Source organism: Psittacula echo (assembly GCF_963264785.1).
Source record: "Psittacula echo genome assembly, chromosome: 4".
Lineage (NCBI taxonomy): Eukaryota > Metazoa > Chordata > Aves > Psittaciformes > Psittacidae > Psittacula > Psittacula echo.
In genome coordinates, this window is record NC_137738.1 from 109,233,998 (window position 1) to 109,253,609 (window position 19,612).

The following is a 19,612-nucleotide window of genomic DNA, read 5'->3' on the forward strand; positions in this document are numbered from 1 at the left end:
ATTTTTAGCCACTTTCCTGCTAGTGTCTCAGCACGTACCTGCAGCGCATGAGATGTGCCGATAGCACAGGAAGCTGTCAGGGCTCTGCGTGCTTCCCCTGCCTGCCCTGGCCCTCACCCCAGCAGAGGCTGTTCACCCAGACCACCCAAAACCCCTTTGCCAGGGTGCAGGAGGGGGGCACAGGAGCAGCCAGCTTACATCTCAGCAGCCAGCATCCCCCAGGGAACACAGCCCAGGCATCGCACAGCAGTGATGAATGCCCTTCCAGGGCCCAGGGCTAGCCCTCGTCCGGGTTTGGGGTCCTGGATGGGCCCTTCTCCCCTGCAGGGGTCTGGGGGGCCCTGTGCCATGGCACTGAGCTGATGGCTGCTCTCTGTTCTGTGTGCAGGCAAGGAAGAGAAGGAAGAAAACAACTTTGACACCCTGAAAATGGAGGCAAGTATGACCCCCCACTGGGGGCTGCACCGAGGCATCTGCAGGAGATAGGCACAGCCCTGCAGCCTAACAGCCAGCACAACACACTGAACCATGGAAACTGGCACTCCATGGCCCAACAGGAACCATTGGGGAGTAGCAGGGATGGGGTCCCCAGTAGAATGGGGACCCTGTGCTCCTGCGCCCTGACAGAGTGCTGGCCTCTGAGCTGGGGGCCAGGTGACACCGAGCTATGGCCAGGCCAGTGAACCCCCCTCCATCCACCCTGCCCAAGGGACAGTGCTTGTGTGGGATGACCCCACACCACCCCTGGGTGCCAAGGCAGAGCATGTCAGCCTGGTATAGATCCATCACCTGGATAGTGCTGGCAGTGCCCACTGAAGTGCAGCCAGCCCCAGAATGGTGCCTGGCCCTGGTGCATTCAAGTCCTGGTGCAGATGTGGGCCAGCGCATGTCTTTGTGTGTGCACCCAGTCCTCCCCATGCCCATATCCCCTGGTGCATCCCAGCATGCACAAGCAGGGTGCCCACCTCCAGCCCCTGCAAGCAGCTCCACTCCATCCTCCCCAGAGCCCTTCCTGTCCTGGGCCATGGCTCCTGTCACGCTGCCATCCCCTGTGCCACAGCAGCACCGAAGCCGCAGCCTTCAGCCTCCTCTCTCTCCCTCCATCGGCAGGGCTCCCGTGGGCGACTGCGCGGTGGGCTGGGCTGGGAGTCAAGCCTGCGGCAGCGGCCCATGCAGCGGCACACCTTCCAGGCCGGGGACCCCTACTACATCAGCAAGAGGAAGCGGGATGAGTGGCTGGCCCGCTGGAAGAGAGAGGTGAGGATCTGGACAGCACCAGAATGGGCAGGAGGGGGGCAGCACAGCTCAGTGACAATGCCAGGATGGGGTGGGCTGTGTAGCAGTGGTGGTCTGAGCACCCCAAATCTTCTGGTGTCTGTAAGGCTTCCACTGATAATTGCAACACCACTAATGATGGCATCACGAATGACGGCAGGCAGAGCTCTGGCTAATCACGGCATGGCACCGGCAGTCCCAGGGTGACCAGCTGCATGAGGGTTGGTCACCTCGGGGTGGGGGCTCAAGGTGGGTAGCCCCCCAGCATGCACCATGCTATGGGGCTGGCGTTGGAGTGGGCACTGCCCATGAGACCACTGCAGCGCTGCCCCTGCCCTGCCTGCACGGAGGTTGTGCACCAGCGTGGGCAGCTTCGCTTGTCATGCTTGTGCACCCCCGGGGGCCACTGTAAGCCTGGTGTGCACAGCCACCGGTGCGGGCGGTGCAGGCAGTGCGGGGCCCTTCCTTCTCCTGTGGGATGTGCCGTTCCTGATGGTTTCCTGGGGAACCAGCATGAGCCCTGATGCAGCTGAAATCTGCAAAGCCGAGGGCAGCGGCGGGAGGCCAGGGAGCGGCAGGGTCCACGGCGCAGGAGCAGGGCTGCAGGCAGGCTGCGGTGCCAATGGCAGCTCGGGAGGTGCCATGGGGGCACTGTGGGAGTCCCATCCCAACCAGTGTCTCTGCCACTCCCCCTGCGCCCTGTTGTCTGCATCATTCCTGGCTGCCAGCGAGTCTCCCAGGCAACAGGTCCCGTCTTGCCATCGCTGCCCTGGCACTATTTATAGCTCTGCACTGCTGAGCACTGTCATGCTGGCACCACACAGGGACCAGGGATGGCTGGCACGGGTAGAGCATCCTGCAGGGCATGGCTGGCACGGCCTTGGTATTACCATAGAGCACAGGACATGGACAGGTCATCCCATAGGGCAGAGCACATGGCTGTCATGGCTAGTGTCCCTGTGGTACAGGGAACATCTGGCACGGCCACCATGTCCCCATGCGGCACAGCTGGCATGGCCACAATGTTGCTATGGGTACAGCACAAGGCCATGATGTTCCCATGGGGCACAGGGTAGGGCTGGCACAGCCACGATGTCCCCACAGGTACAGGGCACTCCTGGCATGGCCATGGTGTCCCCATGTGGCATGGGTGGTAGGGTCAAGGTGACTGTGCCAGGGGATGTCATGGACCAGCTCCCCCCATGTTGGCCGGCCCAGGCACAGAGGGACTGGCAGCCAGGGTGAGTGGCTCACCACTCTCCGTGGGTTTGTGTGTGGCTGCTGCCACAGGCTCAGGATGTGCTGGTGGTGCAGGGGTGGCCCAAGGGGTGCCCCAGACGAGAATTGGCACCCCCAGGTGCAAGGGGACTGCGTGCCTGGAGGGAGCTTGGCCAAACACAGGGCTGGGATCCAGGTTCGCAGCCTCAGCCTGTCACAGGGGGCACCAGCAATGCAGCTGCTTGCGCACAACTTCAGTGCAGCCGTGCTCTGGCTGCCAGCAACACTGCAGCTACAGATCCTGCACCATGGCTCAGCCATGAGCTGGTGGTGGCTGTCCCAGCCATGCAAGGCACACCACAGCCAGGCACTGCACTGGGGAGGTTGGTGGTTGCAGGCGCCAAGTAAGAATTTTCCAACACACAGTTTCCTCGCCAAAACAAATGCAGCTTCAGGTCAGCCAGAATGGCTCATCAGCCAAAAATAATTGGGAAGAAGTGCTTAAAAAGTCAAAATACTTCTTCTGTGGAGTCGCTCCTCCTCAAACAATGCCACGCTTCGTGCCCTTATTTTTCTAATAAGAATAAGTGTTTTCTTTTCATTATGGGGAGAAAGCCTGAAACTCTTTCAGGCTGTGTTGGCCTTTTCCCCTGATCTCAGCTGACGCCTGGCACCAATTGTCACTTGGTGGTGGTGTCAGCGATGTGGTCCCCAGGGACAGCGACATGCCACCCACAGCCTGTGTGGCTCCATCGTGGGGGCAACATTGCCCTTTCCCTCCCTCCAGTGAGCCCCCCGTGCCAGATGCAGTGCTGGCCAGGCTCTGATACGGCACTGGCCATGCCCTAAAGGGCTTTGGTCCTTTGGAGGTGCCAGGACCTGGAGGGCTGGGGGACAGGAACCCCTCCCCATGTCGTGGCCCCCCTTGGCAGCAAACCTGCCTGGCAGTGGTGCCAGCCCTGCCTCATCTTGCCAAATTGGAGCCTATGCACACTGTTGAGGCTGTTTCCCTCTCTGCAGAGGTCCCCAAACCCGTAATCAGTCACCTCTGGGGTGTATTTTTAGCAAGCAAAGCATCTGTGGCACCCGTCGGCCAGCCACAGCCGCTCCTCATCTCTGAACGGTGCCAGGGCTTCCCCACCATGTGCTGCCTGTGGCAGGGACACTCACTGCGTGTGCCCCAGCACCCCCGCACTGCTTTGGGGCAGAGGCTGGGGTCACCAGCCCTGCTGGGATGGGAATGGCCCCCTCCAGCTTTCCCTTCTCTTCCTCACCCCTCACAGCCTCTGAGGGCTGTCCCTGCTGCTCGCCAGCCCCAGGGTTGCAGCCGGAGCTGTAATGTTGAGGTCTAGGCACTGGCCTGTGCCCATCTGTGCTGGGACACGCTGGTGTTGGCTGTGCACTCCTAACCCTGTGCCAGCCATGGGGCAGAGAGGGGATGGAGGTAATAGGGATAGGGCAGACAGTGGAGATGGGATGAGGATGGAGGTGCGGATAGGATGAGGATAGGGCAGAGGCAGGTGATGGAAATGAGAATGGGATGAAGATGGAGATGGGGATAGGGTTAGGGGTGGGATGGGGCAAGTACAATGGATAGGAAGGGGGAACAATCTGCAGAGGGACTTTTTACAAAGGCATGTATTGACAGGACAAGGGGGAATGGCTTTAAGCTGAAAGATGGGGGATTTATATTAGACATTAAGTTCCTCCCTGTGAGGGTGGTGAGGCCCTGGCCCAGCTTGCCCAGAGGAAGCTGTGGCTGCTCCATCCCTGGCCAGTGTTCAAGGCCAGGTTGGATGGGGCTTGGAGCAGCCTGATCCAGGTGGAAGGTGTCCCTGCCCGTGGCAGGGGTTAGAGCTAGACAAGCTTCAAGGTCCCTTCTCACCCAAACCATTCTGTGATTCTGTGATTCTATGATTCTATGGGATGGAGATGAAGATTGTGATGAAGCCTGGGGATGAGCTGAAGACTGAGATGGGGATGGGGTAAGGGATGAGGCAGTGGGATGGCAGTGGAGATGGAGAGGAGGATGGGATGGGGCAGGGACAGTGGATGGGGATGTGATGAAGATGGAGATGAGAATGGGGATGGGGGTGGAAATGCAGATGGAGAGGGAGATAGGGATTGAAATGGAGATGGAGATGTAAATGCAGATGGAGATGAGGATGAAGATAAGGATGGGGCAGGGGCAGTGGATGGGGATGGGATGGAGAGGAGGATGAGGATGGGGGTGGGATGGAGTGGGGATGGGGAATGTGGATGAGCATGAAGCAGGGAATGGAGGTGGGATGTGGCAGGGGCAGAGTCTGGGCAGAGCTGCCAGTGGCCCAAGGTCAGGAGGGTTGACTGAATGTGACCATCCCCTGGAGATCCAGCTTATCTCTCTGCTTTAATGACCGTGAATGGGAGATTTCCTCCCTCTGCCTGACTCCTGCCTGTCCCCAGGAGCAAAGCAGAAGCACCCTCACAGCAGGGAGCCAGGCCTCCGCTGAGGCTTCACCCTCCCCTTCCTCATCCCCCCACCCTGACTGCAGCCTTGCCCCAGGTCCCTTCGGGTCCCGCCGTCTCTCCCCATGGCCCCAGTGGGTGCCTCAGGCACCTTACAGCACCGCAGTGCGCAGGGCACCCTCACGGGGTGTCCCTGCCTGGGGACATGGGTCTCAGCCGGCACCTTGTGACTCCCCATCCCGTGGCTTCGGGTGATTTGTTTCATTCCATGTCCCCAGAGCAGCTTTTTTGCTCTGGCACAGCCACGGGCTGCTGAAGGGGATGGGGTGCCTGTGACCAGAGGGGCCAGTGCTACACTGTGCTGTGGGTGTTTGGAGACCCTTGGGGTGCCCTGAGGTCCCTTGGGATGCCAAGAAGTTGCTTTGGGTGAGGCAGTTTGGCCAACATGCCCCATCGCCCAGGCTCCTACTGGTCAGACTGGGGGTTCACAGGGCAGAAGTGTTCTGCTGCCACCACCCCCCCAGGCCTCCCAGCTCGGGGGCAGCCCCTGCCCCGGGGTGACAGCCATCCATCCACCCACCCCTTTGTCCCTCCACTCTGCAACACAAAGGGGTGCCAGAGCTCTGAAGCCACCACTTTCTGGGACACCGCCAGGCTAGGGTCCCCAGGACACACACCCCACCCCACACCCCCCCGACCCAGGCAGCCAAGCCTATGGAGTGCTGGCAGGGTCTGTCCAGGTGATCTGGACCTGGATGAGTGCCATGTCGGTGGGACCTGCTGGGCTGAACTGGGTGATCTGGTCAAAGACCAGTGCCATGTAGGTCTGATTAGAACTGAACCATCTGGGCCCAGAGCAGTGATTGTGAGTCTGGCTGAACTGGGCCATCTCGTCCTGGACCAGCGCGTGTGGGTCTGGGCTAAGCTGGGTGATCTGGTCCCAGACCAGTGTGGTGTCAATGTGTGCCAGTGGGCAGAACTGGGTGATCTGGACTCAGACCAGTGCTGTGTAGGTATGGTTGAACTAATCGGGCCATTTGGTCCCAGACCAGTGCACACAGGCCTGATTGGAACTGGGCCATCTGGTCCTGAACCAGCCCCAGTAGTTCTGGGCTGAACTGAGCCATCTGGTCCCAGACCAGTGCATGTGGGTCTGTCTGCACAAAACTGGGTTATCTGGTTCTGGACCGCTGCTGTGCGGGTGCGTGGGGACATGCTGAGCAGTGCCTCAGTACTGCTCCCAGACCCGGGTCTGTAACGGGCCGCACTGGTGCCCCGGGGCCCGGTCTCCAGCCGGGCTGCATGAGGCGAGCTGGGCCAGCAGTTCCGCCCGGTGGCAGGGTAGGGGGTAGGGGGGAAGGGCCGGAGCCCCGGGCGGATTCCTGCCGTGACGGGGCGAGGCCCCCTGGAGTGCCGCCGCCCCCCGCCCAGTCCCGTCCCGCCGCACAAAGGGGCTGGGGGGCCGCGGCCCCGGGACAAAAGGCAGCGCGGAGCGGCCCCGCGGCGGGGAGGCTGGCCCAGCCCAGCCCGGACGGGATCGCTGCCGCCGGGCCGGTGAGTACCGCGGGAGCGGGCCGGGCACTGGGAAGCGGGGAAGGGGCCGCGGTGCGCCGGGCTGAGCTGAGACGGACCGCACGGGACCGGACCGACACCAGAGCCGAACGGAGCAGGACCGGGCCACTGTGCGAGCGGGGCTGAGTTGTGCCGGACTGAATCGAGGCCTGCCGAGTTGCCGAGCTGAGCCGAGTCGGCCCGAGCGGAGCCGAGCGGGCCCGAGTGGAACCAAGGTGCGGGCAGGGGGCCGGGCCGGGCTGTCCCCCCGCCGCCGCGCGGCCCCTCCCCGCCGCAGCCAACCAGCCGGGCCGGGAGGCACCATGTGACCCGGGATCCCAGACAAAGAGCCGGCGGCCCTGCCCCCGCGGCCCGGCTTGGCTCGGCTCGGCTCGGCTCAGTCCGGCTCGGCTCAGTCCACCTGACCCCGTCCACCTGGCCCCCCTCGGCTCAGCTCGCCCCAGTCTGGCTCGGTTCGGCTCGGCCCGGCCCGCCGCGGCGCCCAGCCCGCATGGGTAGGTGGCCAGCGCGGGGAGGGAAGGTCCGGCCCGGCTCGGCCAGCGCAGTTCAGCACACTCGGCTTGCGGACAGCGGGAGTCCGGGCGAAGGGCGACCGGACAGGGTGACACGGGTCTGAGGTTCTGGGTGTCTTGGACTAGGCCAGAGGGAAAGGGTGCCGGGAGGGTGCGGATGGGGCTGCACCTCCGGAGCAGGGGCTGGGGGACAGGGACCCCCCAGGGGACAGGCCACGGGCACCGGGGTGATGGGGTTGGAGAGTGCAGGAGCCAGGCCAGCCTAGGGAGGGAACGGTGTAGGGAGTCAGGAGCAGTGCCAGCTCCTCTGGCATCACAGGGGACCAGGGGTTGTGTCTTGCGGATCACCGTGCTGGGGACACCCCGCTGAGCTGGGGGCAGGGACAGTCCATTGTGGTGGTGGCTGCCATCGACACCCCCTGCAGAGCTGCCCCATCAGCCCTGAGCCATCCCTTCCCAACTGCAGGGGGAAACTGAGGCACGGGAACCACGGGGAGACAGGGTGATGGGGGCAGAGTAGGGGGGCATATATGCCCAAAGAAGCTGTTTGCAGCAGCATCAGCTGCTTTTGGGGTGCTGCCAGGCCCCCCTGTCCATGTCTCAGGGTGCAGGTGCACAATGCCTCATACATAGCCTTGCCCTGACCGATATGGTGTGTGTCCCCCCCAGGCGGAAAAGAAGGCGAAGGTGATCGCCGTGATGAACGTGGTGGACGAGACGCCACGGACAGAGCCCCAGAAGGAGGAGGAGGCCAGCCCCCCCGCCTCGCAGCAGCCCACCGACCCCGCCTCACCCAACGTGGCCACCACGCCTGAGCCGGTGGTTGCTGATGCTGTCGACAAGAACACCTCCAAGTCAGCTGATGACGAGCCAGAGTATGAGGTGAGGGCATGGCTGGCTGGAGAAGGGGAGTTTGCAGGGCTGCTGCCCCCAGGGATGTGGACAACCCTTCCTACCAGCCTCTGACATTCCCACTGTCTCGTCATGGCACAGGATGGCCGGGGCTTCGGCATTGGCGAGCTGGTGTGGGGCAAGCTGCGTGGCTTCTCCTGGTGGCCCGGGCGCATCGTCTCCTGGTGGATGACAGGCCGGAGCCGGGCGGCTGAAGGCACTCGCTGGGTGATGTGGTTTGGGGACGGCAAGTTCTCAGTGGTAAGTGGTACCTGCAGCATGGGGGGTTCAGGCAGCCCTCGTGTCCACAAGGCGTACCCCCATCCAGACTCATGGCCACGTCCTCTCCCCCAGGTCTGTGTGGAGAAGCTGCTGCCGCTCAGCTCTTTCGCCAGCGCCTTCCATCAGGCCACCTATAATAAGCAGCCCATGTACCGCAAAGCCATCTATGAGGTGCTGCAGGTGGGTGGCGCTGGCACCTCCAGTGCCAGAAAGGTTGGGGAACACTGGTGCACATGGGACAGAGATGTAGGAATAGCAGCCACCCCTTCACTGCACCAGGATCTAGCCCTGCCTTGACTCATGCACCCAGCAGTGTCCTAGAGAGCACAGAGTGCCTCTGGCAAAGTGGGGTTGTGTGCAGGGGACTCCCTAAGGAGGTTTTGGGGGTATCTGGGAATCTTGTGTTCCAGCCTGGGGGGTCTGTTGGGGAGATCTCTGGGGAGCTGCTGAAGATGCTGGGGGAGTCCTGGCTTTTTGTGGGTCTTCTGGCAGTGTTGGGGGTTTCTTGGGCAGTATGGGGGTCCCTTTGGGGCTGGGGGCTGCTTGGCTGGGCAGTGCAGTGTCTGGTGGCCCCTTGGCAGGGTGGAGGGCTGGCTGGGTGATGGCCGGTCCTGCTGCTCCCTGGGCAGGTGGCAAGCAGCAGAGCAGGGAAGATCTTCCCAGCGTGCCCTGAGAATGATGAGACGGACACCTCCAAGGTGGTGGAGATCCAGAATAAGCAGATGATCGAGTGGGCCCTGGGCGGCTTCCAGCCCTCTGGCCCCAAGGGCCTGGAGCCCCCTGAAGGTGAGCGGTGTGGGACTGGACATGGGGCCGTGCCCACAGGACAGGGACCTGCTTGGTTGGCTTGGATGCATCAGGTCCAGCATCACTGGCATGGTGTGCGTAGAGGAAGCGCTGTGGGTCCTGGGAGGAGTCCCTCAAGAGTGTGTAGCCCTCAAGGCCCCACTGATGGGACCCCACATGCTCCTTGCAGAGGAGCGAAACCCCTACAAAGAAGTTTACACGGAGATGTGGGTAGAGCCGGAAGCAGCTGCCTACGCACCACCCCCACCCGCCAAAAAACCCAGGAAAAGCACAACGGAGAAGCCCAAGGTCAAGGAGATCATCGATGAGCGCACCCGAGGTACCACCCAGGGGGTCAGGGGTGTGCAAACATGGGTTTGGTTGGCTGTGACCCTGCCAGGGCTCGCTTCTGGTGTTGGCAGGGCTGTGCTTGCCACAGGGGCTGCACAGAGGGGACCTGGCTGGGGCAGGGCTGGTGCCAGGCATTATCCCCCCTCTACTGACTCCCCTCTCCCTTCCCAGAGCGGCTTGTGTATGAGGTCCGGCAGAAATGCAGGAACATTGAAGGTGAGCGTGGGGCAGTACCTGGCTCTGGGCCTGGTACCTGTCCTGTCCCTGGGGATGGGGCTGGGGTGCAGGGTCTCTCCTCGTCTGGGCACCTGCTGGGAGCAGCAGGGGGACTCAAAGGGACAGAAGACGAACATGGCACCAGGGGATGGGTTCATCCCATTGCTCAGCATGGCTGGCAGCAGGAACAGCATCAGGGATGGCAGCAGCGCTGCTCCAGGCAGTGGTGGAGACCCTTGCGATACTGTCAGGGACCGTTGGGACACTTCCAGGGGCTGGGGACAGTAGGGCTAGGGCACTAATGGGGGCCAGGATGGGGACAGGGAGGCAGTGGGAGCCCTGTCCCCAGGCTTGGTCCCAGTCCCACCGCAGTGGCTCACCCAGCATTTTGGGGCTGGGAAAGGGCTCTGCCACTCCCCAGCTCAGGGGGTGAAGTTGGGGTGACAGAGTCTTGGAGGGGAGAGCATTTTCCAGGGTGGCTGAGAGGCTGCTCTCCATGCGCTTGGCTCACCCTGTGGTGGGGTGTTGGAGGGTGGTAGGCCATGTAGAACATCTCTTCTCCCCCCAGACATCTGCATCTCCTGTGGGAGCCTCAACGTGACCCTGGAGCACCCTCTATTTATCGGAGGAATGTGCCAAAACTGCAAGGTATGGCACAGCATGGCCAATGCCAGGCAAAAAGGCACAGCCAAGTCCCCCATGACATCCTGTCCCAGAGGAGTCCCTGCCAGGAGCTGTCCTGGTGCCCTTGCAGCATGCCCAGCCTCGCAGTGGTGTCCTGGCATCTCCAACACAGGGCTCAGGCTGCACCATGCTCACACCTTTGTTCTCCCCCAGAACTGCTTCTTGGAGTGCGCGTACCAGTATGACGATGACGGCTACCAGTCCTACTGCACCATCTGCTGCGGTGGCCGCGAGGTGCTCATGTGCGGCAACAACAACTGTTGCAGGTCTGGGGAACCGTCCTGGTGTGGGGCTGGGGAGGTTTCAGTGATGCCTTGTTCCCAGCATGAGGCTGGGGAGGTTTCAGGGTGGCCATGGGGCTGGGAGGTTTTGGTGATGCTGCAGTCCTGGCATGGGGCTGGGGAGGTTTTGGGAAGGCCTCATTTTTGGCATGAGACTGGGGAGGTTTTCATGATGCGGAGGTCCTGACATGGGGTTTTGGTGATGCCAGTCCTGCTGTGGGCCTGGGACATTCTGCTCTCAATATGGGGCTAGGAGGTTTCAGTGGTGTCACAGTGCCAGTGTGGCATTTTGGTGGTGCCCCAATCCTGGCATGGTGCTGGGGAGGTTTTGGTGATGTCCCAGTCCTGCCATGAGGCTAAAGAGGTTTTAGTGATGCTCTGGTCTGTGCGGGGGGCTGGAAGAGGTTTTGGTTATCCCCCAGTCCCAGCTTGGGGCTGGAGAGGTTTTGGTGAAGCCACAGTCTTGGTGTGGCACTGGGGAGGTTTTGGTGTACCCTAATCCCAGTTTGGACTTCTAGTGATGTCCTTGTCCTGGCATGTGGCTGGAGAGGTTTTGGTGATACTGCAGATCCCAGCTGTGGGTCTTTGTATGGGTCTGGTGAAGGTTTGGGCAGTGCTGCAGGTCTCAGCATGGGTCTGCTGATTGCATCATGCCCGTGTGCCACTGGCCTGCAAGGAGCACAGCCACAGCCTGACCTTAGTCCCACTGAGACCATGCTGGGGACACTGTCCTCTTGCAGCAGGGATGCTGCCAGAGGGCAACCTAGCAGCAACCTGGCTGCTGACACCATCTCTGCTCCTCCAGGTGCTTCTGTGTGGAGTGTGTGGACCTGCTGGTGGGCCCAGGGGCGGCCCAGGCGGCCATCAAGGAGGACCCCTGGAACTGCTACATGTGTGGCCATAAGGGTGTCTACGGGCTGCTGCGGCGACGGGAGGACTGGCCCTCACGCCTCCAGATGTTCTTCGCCAACAACCACGACCAGGAGTTTGTGAGTGCCCTTCTGGAAGACCCCCCCCCTCCCCGGCTGAGTCCCCACTGCCTCCACCACCACCCTGCCCCACCTGATGCCTTACCCATGGCTTTCAGGACCCACCGAAGGTGTACCCACCAGTGCCAGCTGAGAAGAGGAAGCCCATCCGGGTGCTCTCGCTCTTCGATGGCATTGCCACAGGTGAGAGTGAGTCCCTGGCCTGGCAGCTCCTGCAGGCACCCTCCCTGGGGCAGAAAAGAGTGGGACAAGCAGCCTGCCTGCCTGGCTTGGGGGTGGAGGGTCCTGTGCCCATCAGGGTGTCATCAGTGTGTGGACGCACCTGTGTTGCCTGTGCGACCCCCAGCCAGCTATTCTGCCCAAGGCCCTTGGGTGCTGTAGGCATCGGGGCAGCATCCCTGGTTGGCAGGGAGGCACTGTAGTGGAGACAGGAATGGGGATGGCATGGGAATGGTGGTGCTGCCAGAGCAGACTGGGACAGGGGGTGGGGGCCCGTTATCCACATGTCACCCACCTCAGCCCCACTCCCTACAGGCCTGCTGGTGCTGAAGGACCTGGGTATCCAGGTGGACCGCTACATCGCCTCTGAGGTGTGTGAGGACTCCATCACTGTCGGCATGGTGAGGCACCAGGGCAAGATCATGTACGTCGGGGACGTCCGAAATGTCACCCAGAAACACGTACGTCCTGCTGGCTGGCCTCCTCTGTGGCTCCCCGCTCCCTGCAGGCAACCCAGCCCCCCCAGAGATCAGCCCCATATCCCCAGGATGGAACTTGTCCCTTGACCACATGCTGGGCTTCACCGCCATGGCCTCGCACTGTGACTCCTGAGCCAGCAGCAGCAGTGTCCAGCACCTGGCTCACTGATGGCTCTCGCTCTTGCAGATACAGGAGTGGGGCCCATTCGACCTGGTCATTGGGGGGAGCCCCTGCAACGACCTCTCCATTGTCAACCCAGCCAGGAAGGGGCTCTATGGTAGGTGTCTCAGTGTTTCCCTGCCACCAGCCTCCACTGCAAGCCCCCATAGCTGACACCAACCCCACTTGCTCTCTCCTCCCAGAGGGCACTGGGCGGCTCTTCTTCGAGTTTTACCGCCTGCTCCACGAAGCCCGGCCCAAGGAGGGTGATGACCGGCCTTTCTTCTGGCTCTTCGAGAACGTGGTGGCCATGGGGGTGAGCGACAAGAGGGACATTTCACGCTTCCTGGAGGTGAGTGCCAGCGAGTTGCCAAGGACACCAAGGGTCCTGCAGAGCCCCACTGACTTTTTGCCTCTCGCCCTTCTTGCAGTCCAACCCTGTCATGATTGATGCCAAAGAAGTGTCTGCAGCACATAGGGCACGGTACTTCTGGGGGAATCTTCCTGGGATGAACAGGTTGGTGAGAGCACCCAGAAACTGAGCCACTTGTCTGCTTGCTGTAGGGCTGGGGTGTCCAGGAGCCCCTGATCCAGCACTGGGAGGGAGGGAAGGTGCTGCTGGGGCTGCAGAAAAGGCAGGGCCCCTGTGTCCTCCCTGATCTGGCTCTTGGGATCCCCTGACCTCCATCAGTGCTGGGCAAGGGCAGGGGGAACTCATGAAGTGGTGCTGGGTGACAGCACACCCCAGAGCTGCCATAGAGCCGTGTCATGCTTTAAGCCCAGCTGTTAACTCAGCACCATGCAGCTGCTCGCTCACCCCCTACCTTAACTGCTCCCTCCCCCACCAACCCCTGCACGATGGGGAGGAGAATCAAAAAAATGTAAACCCCGTGGGTTGAGATAAGAACAGTTTAATAACTTAAGTATAACATTGTATTATTTTTATTGTTATTAATAATAATAAGGGAAACAAGAAGGGGAGAGAATATAAAACTAAAAAGGGAAGAGAAAAAGAAAGCAATAAACACAATTAATGCACAATGCAATTGCTCACCACCCGCCAACCGACACCCAGCCTGACCCAAGCAGTGATCTGGGCCTTCTGGGTAACTCCCTCCAGTTTCTATGCTGAGCATGATGTGCTGTGGTATGGAATACCCCTTTGGCTAGTTTGTCCTGTCTCTGCTTCCTCCTGGCTTCTTATGCCCTTCCTCACTGACAGAGCATGAGACTGACAAGTCCTTAATCAGAGCAAGCATGACTTAGCAACAACTAAACCATTGGTGTGTTATCAGCACTGTTCGCAGACTAAAGCTGAAACACAGCACTGCAACAGCTACTAGGAAGAGAAAAATAACTCTTAACAGCTGAAACCAGGACAGGGTGGATGGTCCTGTCCTTGCTCCTTCGTGCTGGTGGGGCAGTGTGGAGCTGCCCTCTGTTATCCCAGACTGGGACCATGCTGGCACACAGCTGGTGGTCATAGGCAGGCTTCCAACGGGATTGGCTGCTGATCACCATTGTCTGCTGCAGCTCCTCAAAACAGCCTTGGCCACGTGGCACCCCCTACAAACTGCATCTGGAGACCTGCACTCTGCCGGCGTGGGGACAGGCACTGCCACCCCCTGCCCAACCCATCTCTCTTCCCTAGGCCACTCGCATCCACGGTCAACGATAAGCTGGAGCTGCAGGAGTGCCTGGAGCATGGAAGGATAGCAAAGGTCAGCATCAGCAGCACACAGGGTGCAGCTGGTGGGAGCGAGGGCTTTGTGGGGAAGGGGGCAGTTGGGGTCCTGCAGTGGTCCACAGCCATCCCCAGGGTCCTGGCCTCCTTAGGCTGCTGGGAAGGGGTCCCATGAGCAGGGAGGAGGAGGGACATGATGGTGGCACTGGTACCCCAGAACGGTGTCACCCTGCCTGTGAGCCCCCTGCCAGCCTGGCCTGTGCACCAGGGAGCTCTGTACCCCCAAGCATGACAAGCCTGTGCCTCTTGCAGTTCAGCAAAGTGCGAACTATCACCACTCGCTCCAACTCCATCAAGCAGGGCAAAGACCAGCATTTCCCCGTCTTCATGAACGAAAAGGAGGACATCCTGTGGTGCACGGAGATGGAGAGGTACCGCGGCTGGATGCGAGTGCGCTGGGGGGGAGTGCCAGCAGTGCCACATCCCCCCCCGACCCCACTCCCTGTGTCCCTTCAGGGTCTTCGGCTTCCCAGTGCATTACACAGACGTGTCCAACATGAGCCGCCTGGCCCGGCAGAGACTGCTCGGCAGATCCTGGAGCGTGCCGGTGATCCGCCACCTCTTTGCTCCCCTGAAGGAATACTTTGCCTGCGTTTAAGAGAGACGGACAGGAACAGGTGACACGGAGCGAGTCAGAAACAAAATCATCCACGCCAAGAGAAGTGAAAACACAGAATGAGAGAAGAGTCAGCACCCAGAAGAGAGACGGGATTTCACAGCCCGATGGGAACCCGGCACACGTCTCCCCGAGCAAAAGGGTTCGGTGTCCTCTCCTGAATTTCCAATGTTCAGCTTTTAGCCTATTTAAAAGAAAAAAACACAAAAAAAAAAAAAAAAACCACCAACGAAAACAACAACAACAACAAAAGGCAAACGAAAAAAAAGAAAAAAAAAAAAAGGAAAACAAAAAACCAAAACCATTTTTTTTGGGGGGTAACCTTTTCATTTTCCGCTCTTTTCTGGCTGGGTTTTTCTGTTGGTTTGGTTTCCGCTTCTCGGAGCAGCGGGCGAGACGAGACGCCATCGCCAGCTCTGCTCTCGGAAGAGGGGAAACAGCAGTGGGAAACCCCAGCTGGGAGAGAGGCGGAGGCGAAGGAGAACCCGCTCCGTCGGCGCCGAGCTCGCGGCCCCAGCCGCCGGCCCGGTGAGCTTGTGGGGAGCGCGAAGCGGCAGGGAGGCGCTCGGCCGGCTCCGCAACACCCAGCGACTGAGCCTCACTCTTTTCCACCAGCACCGTTCACTGGTGATATGGAGCCAACCCAACTGGCAGGGAAGCCGAGAACACACACACCACAACACACACCTTTTCTACAGTATTTTGGGTGCCTACCACATGGGAAACCTTGAAGAAAGCAAATTCTAGAAGCCGCTGTTACCTCTTGTTTACAGTTTATATATATATGATAGATATGAGATATAGATATATATATATATAAAAGGTACTGTTACTACTGTACAACCTGACTTCATAATGGTGCTTTTAAACAGCGGGGTGAGTCAAGACATCAGCTTCCATGTTGCCTTACGTGCCGGGCCTTTCTGAGCGAGCGGCGCAGGAGGGGGCCGGGGCTGCGGCCGGGCGGGAAGCGTCTCCATCCCGAGTCATGCAATAACCTTTTTCTGTCCTAAAAGGAAGCGCCTCCCTCGGCGGCGGTGGCGGTGGTGCTGGTGGTGGTGGTGGTAATGGCCGCCCTGCCTGCCTTGCCCGCCACACGCACAAATGTACTGGTGCTCTTCTGCATACGTGGCATCCCCGGCCAGGCTGGTGCTGGGTGTCCCCCTTCCAACCCGGCGGCAGCAGCAGGGTGCTTCTGCCTGCTCCTGCCTGCAGGTGCTGCCTGCCGGTGCGGCATGGGGCACAGGTGCTGTGAATCGGGCTCTTGCCGAAAGCCGTGGCTGTGCAGGAGGACGCGGGCAGGGCAGGAGGCAGGCAGGGAGGAAGCGCAGGACGGAGCGGTGCTGGAGCATGGCTGGGGCACTCACAGTGCAGGACAAGGACAGCTGCAGGTCTGTGGACCCTGGTGCTACATCCGCGGGTCCGGGCTGGTCGGCAGGAGAGAGATTCCCTGGTGAGCCAGGATGGAACCCTAGTGTTGTGCACTGGGTGACTTGAGGCATTGCTCCTCTGTTGGAGTGTGGTTCTGGAGTGACTGTGTCCTGTCAGTGCCCCGTGTCCCCTTCCCGGGGCAGTGGGTGCCTGCAAGGTGTATGGCAGGCACAGCAGTGTTGGTGTTAAGGGCAGGCAGCTCTGGCTGCAGGGGCCAGGTGCTGCAGTGGTGTTGCTGATGCAGAGAGGAGCCGTGGTGCATGCAGGCAGGTGCTGGCGTTGCTGTGGATGGCTACTTTTTTGGCAGCTGTGGGTGCCGCAGGAGGACAGTGGGTCTGGTGTGGTGCAGGGGAATTGCCTCACATCCTCGGTGCCCACAGGGGTGGCCGGATCCTGTGCTTGGCAGGGGCAGGGACTGGTGCTACGGTGTGGGTGGGACCCAAATTGGGTCTCCAGCCCATTGCCGTCTCTTCTCTAACTGTGAAAGGTGCTGAAGGTCTGCAGGCAGGCGGGGTCCGCTGGCTGCTCGGTGCAGGGTGCTGGCTAATGGCAGCGAGCCGCGCTGGCGGCCCCAGGGTGCTGAGAGGTGCTGGGACCGATGGTGGCCGTGAGGGCGAGTGGGGTGGCCCCAGCGCCCCCCATCCCCCCACAGCGCCTGGTGCTACTGGGGGTTTGGAGGAGGCCCCTCTGTCGGTGTGGATGGCACAGGGAGCTGGGCAGCACAGGGCAGCTGCAGTGGGGGCACTGCGAGGCCCAGCTTTGCCAGGGAGGGTAAAGGAGGTGAGGTGGGATGTGGCCCCCAGCCCTGGGTGCTGAGCCAGGGCTATGTGCTCCAGCTTGGTCCTGGGGCTGGTCTGGCACAGGACTGCTGCAGCAGTGCAGGGTGGAAGCCTTGCATGGCCCTGCAGCACTGTCTGCAGGTCCTGCATGGCCGAAAGTATTTGGTGCAAGGGCTGCATGGCCCTGCAGTGCTGTCTGCAGGTTCTGCATGGCCCTGCAGCGTCACATGCAAATCCTACATGGCATTGCAGCATTGCATGCAAGTCGTGCATGGCTCTGCAGCACCGTTTGCAAGTCCTGCATGGCCTTGCAGCACTGTCTGCAGGTCTTGCGTGGCCCACAGTGCCAGCTGCAGGTGCTACATGGTTCTGCAGCACTGCATGCAGGTCCTGAACAGCCTTTCAGCATCACATGCAGGTCCTGCACAGCCCTTCAGCATCACATGCAAGTCTTGCACAGCTGTGCAGCGCTGGCTGCAAGTGCTGCATGGCTCTGCTGCACTGAGTGCAAGTGCTGCGTGGCCCTGCAGTGAATCCTGCATGGTCCTGCAGCATTGTGCTTGCAGGTCCTGCGTGGCACTGCAGCACTGGTTGCAAGTCATGTGTGGTCCTGCAGTGCTGGGTGCTGGTGCTACACAACCCTGCAGGGCTGGGTGCTAGTGCTGTGCGATGCTGCAGCACCGTTTGCAAGTCCTGCATGGCCTTGCAGCACTGTCTGCAGGTTCTGCATGGCCCTACAGCACCAGGTGCAAATCCTGCACAGGTGTGCAGCACCATTGACAGTGCAGCGCCAGTGAGGAGCATGGGACAGCCCTGCAACAGGGCTTGGGGGTCCCTGTGGGCCCCGCTGTGCTGCACCACCCTGGTGCAGCCCTGCAGTGCTTCAATGGGACCCTCAGCCCTGCTGCCCCTTTCATAGGCCAGGTCCCAATCGGTGCTGTGGCACGGCATGCCGGCATGGTGCGGCATTGACGCGTCCGATGCGGCTCTGGCACCCGCTGCGGGCACCCGTGGTTGGGATGCCCAGGCAGGTGCCAGAGCATGTGCCAACGGGAAGCAGGTTCCCGTGGTGGCCCAACTGGAACGATGCCGGGGCGATGCCGGGCTTGGCTCGGTGGTGCCAGGGGCACGTTGGCGGCGGCGGCAGTGGGGACGCCGGGGAAAGAGTTCAGTTTTTAATGTACCCGACTCACATCTTTTTTTAAAAACAAACAGACAAATTTTGTTGCACAGCCCTTAGATGAAAAACGGTAAAAACCAGAGAAAATAAAAAGAAAACTAAGCCTAAATTCCTTAAGATCCGCCGAGGGAGTAGGGGACAAACACGGTGCTAAAACATTTTATTAAAAATATATATTGTTAAATTAAGTCTGCTGTCTGGACAATGACTGTTTTGTTTTCTTGTAGTGGAGTTTCAAAGAGCACTATTATTTTACTCTTATATATTATTATTAAAAAAAAAAAAGGAAAAAAAAATGACAAAAACAAAAAGGCATTTTAACTTTGTACTTGAAAACTAAACAAGAGATTTCATGTGTTTTAGCCTAGACATTGAAGTAGCTGACGCTTAACTATTTGTGGGGAATCATGTACTCATACCGAGGGATAAACGCGTAGAGTTCGGTACCCTCCTCTTCCTCCTCCTCTCCTATGATTTGGCTCAGCCTGTGCCCCACCACCACATTCCCAGCCGCCCCGGCTGCTCCCCCTCCCCCCCAATCCCTATCCGAAACCTCCCCCCTTTCCTCCCCATTTTATTTTGTGCTTTCCTCTCTCTCGGTTCGTCCCTTCTGTTTTTTGTTGGTTTGTTTTTTTAGGGTCGCTTCTCTATTTATTGCCGCTGAATACTGTGCATCTCACCGTACGGTTCTGGCCCGCGGGGCTGCCCGGCGCTCTGTCGTGTCTGTGTAAGTATTGCTCGTGACATAGCTGTTCTGAACTAATACAAGGTCAATGCGTGCAGCAGATGTAGGAAGTCTGTCCGTTCCGCTTCCATCCCATCCTCCTGATTTATTTCTTTTTTCTTTGGTGCCCAGAAGACTATAATACAGACGAGCTCCTTTCTAATGTACTTGTGCTGGAGAACACTTGAATAAATGTACTGTTTTTGTGCAAAAAAAAAAAGAGAAAAAAAGAGGAAAAAAAAAAAGAGAGAAAAAAAATCCATCTGTTGTCATGTGCTGTGTCCTTCTGGATTTCCCGGTGGGTGTCTGGGGAGCAGGGGATTTGGGGGGGACCTGGTGAGTGGTGGGGTCCTGGTAATGGTAGGGTCCCAGCAGACAATGGGCTCCCAGTGGGGTTCTGGCAGTTGGTGGGGTCCTAATGGGTGGTGGGATTCAGTCAACAGTGGGGGTGGGCAGTTGGGTCCCAGTGGATGATGGGGTCCCAATGAGTAGTGACATCCCAGCACGTATGGTGGGGTCCAGATGATAGTGGGGTCGTGGTGGGTGTGGATCCCAATGGGTGTGGGATCCAGGCGAACAGTAGGGTTCTCAGTGGGAACTGGGGTCGTGGTGACAGTGTGGTCCTAGCAAGTGGTGGGACCATGGCAAGTGGTGGGATCCTGGTGATGGTAGGGTCCCAGCATGCAGTGGGGTCCCTGTGTGTAGTGGGATCCAAGGGATGCTGGGGTCTCAGTGGGCAGGGAGATCCTAGTGCTGATGGTGGGGTCCAACTGGG

At 59.9% G+C, this 19,612-nt stretch overlaps 1 protein-coding gene across 4 annotated transcripts in view; it reads left to right on the forward strand.

Annotated features, from left to right (window-relative positions):
* The window catches only part of DNMT3A (DNA methyltransferase 3 alpha), a 47,489-nt gene extending 28,242 nt beyond the window's left edge, over window positions 1-19,247 (forward strand). For 3 of the 4 annotated variants that reach the window (XM_080616216.1, XM_080616217.1, XM_080616219.1), the window contains 19 exons: window positions 389-435; window positions 1,111-1,257; window positions 7,695-7,907; window positions 8,019-8,177; window positions 8,271-8,378; window positions 8,828-8,984; window positions 9,175-9,324; window positions 9,507-9,551; window positions 10,120-10,199; window positions 10,389-10,501; window positions 11,322-11,505; window positions 11,604-11,688; window positions 12,040-12,185; window positions 12,391-12,481; window positions 12,567-12,715; window positions 12,795-12,880; window positions 14,015-14,084; window positions 14,360-14,478; window positions 14,564-18,409. In XM_080616216.1, coding sequence (XP_080472342.1) covers window positions 389-435; window positions 1,111-1,257; window positions 7,695-7,907; window positions 8,019-8,177; window positions 8,271-8,378; window positions 8,828-8,984; window positions 9,175-9,324; window positions 9,507-9,551; window positions 10,120-10,199; window positions 10,389-10,501; window positions 11,322-11,505; window positions 11,604-11,688; window positions 12,040-12,185; window positions 12,391-12,481; window positions 12,567-12,715; window positions 12,795-12,880; window positions 14,015-14,084; window positions 14,360-14,478; window positions 14,564-14,705 — 2,291 coding nt within the window. In that variant the 3' untranslated portion in view covers window positions 14,706-18,409. Of the gene's footprint in view, window positions 1-388; window positions 436-1,110; window positions 1,258-7,694; window positions 7,908-8,018; window positions 8,178-8,270; window positions 8,379-8,827; window positions 8,985-9,174; window positions 9,325-9,506; window positions 9,552-10,119; window positions 10,200-10,388; window positions 10,502-11,321; window positions 11,506-11,603; window positions 11,689-12,039; window positions 12,186-12,390; window positions 12,482-12,566; window positions 12,716-12,794; window positions 12,881-14,014; window positions 14,085-14,359; window positions 14,479-14,563; window positions 18,410-18,750; window positions 18,841-18,972 lie in introns of those variants that run through there. The other variant, XM_080616218.1, reaches the window with a different exon arrangement.
* Window positions 19,248-19,612: the final 365 nt, after the last annotated feature.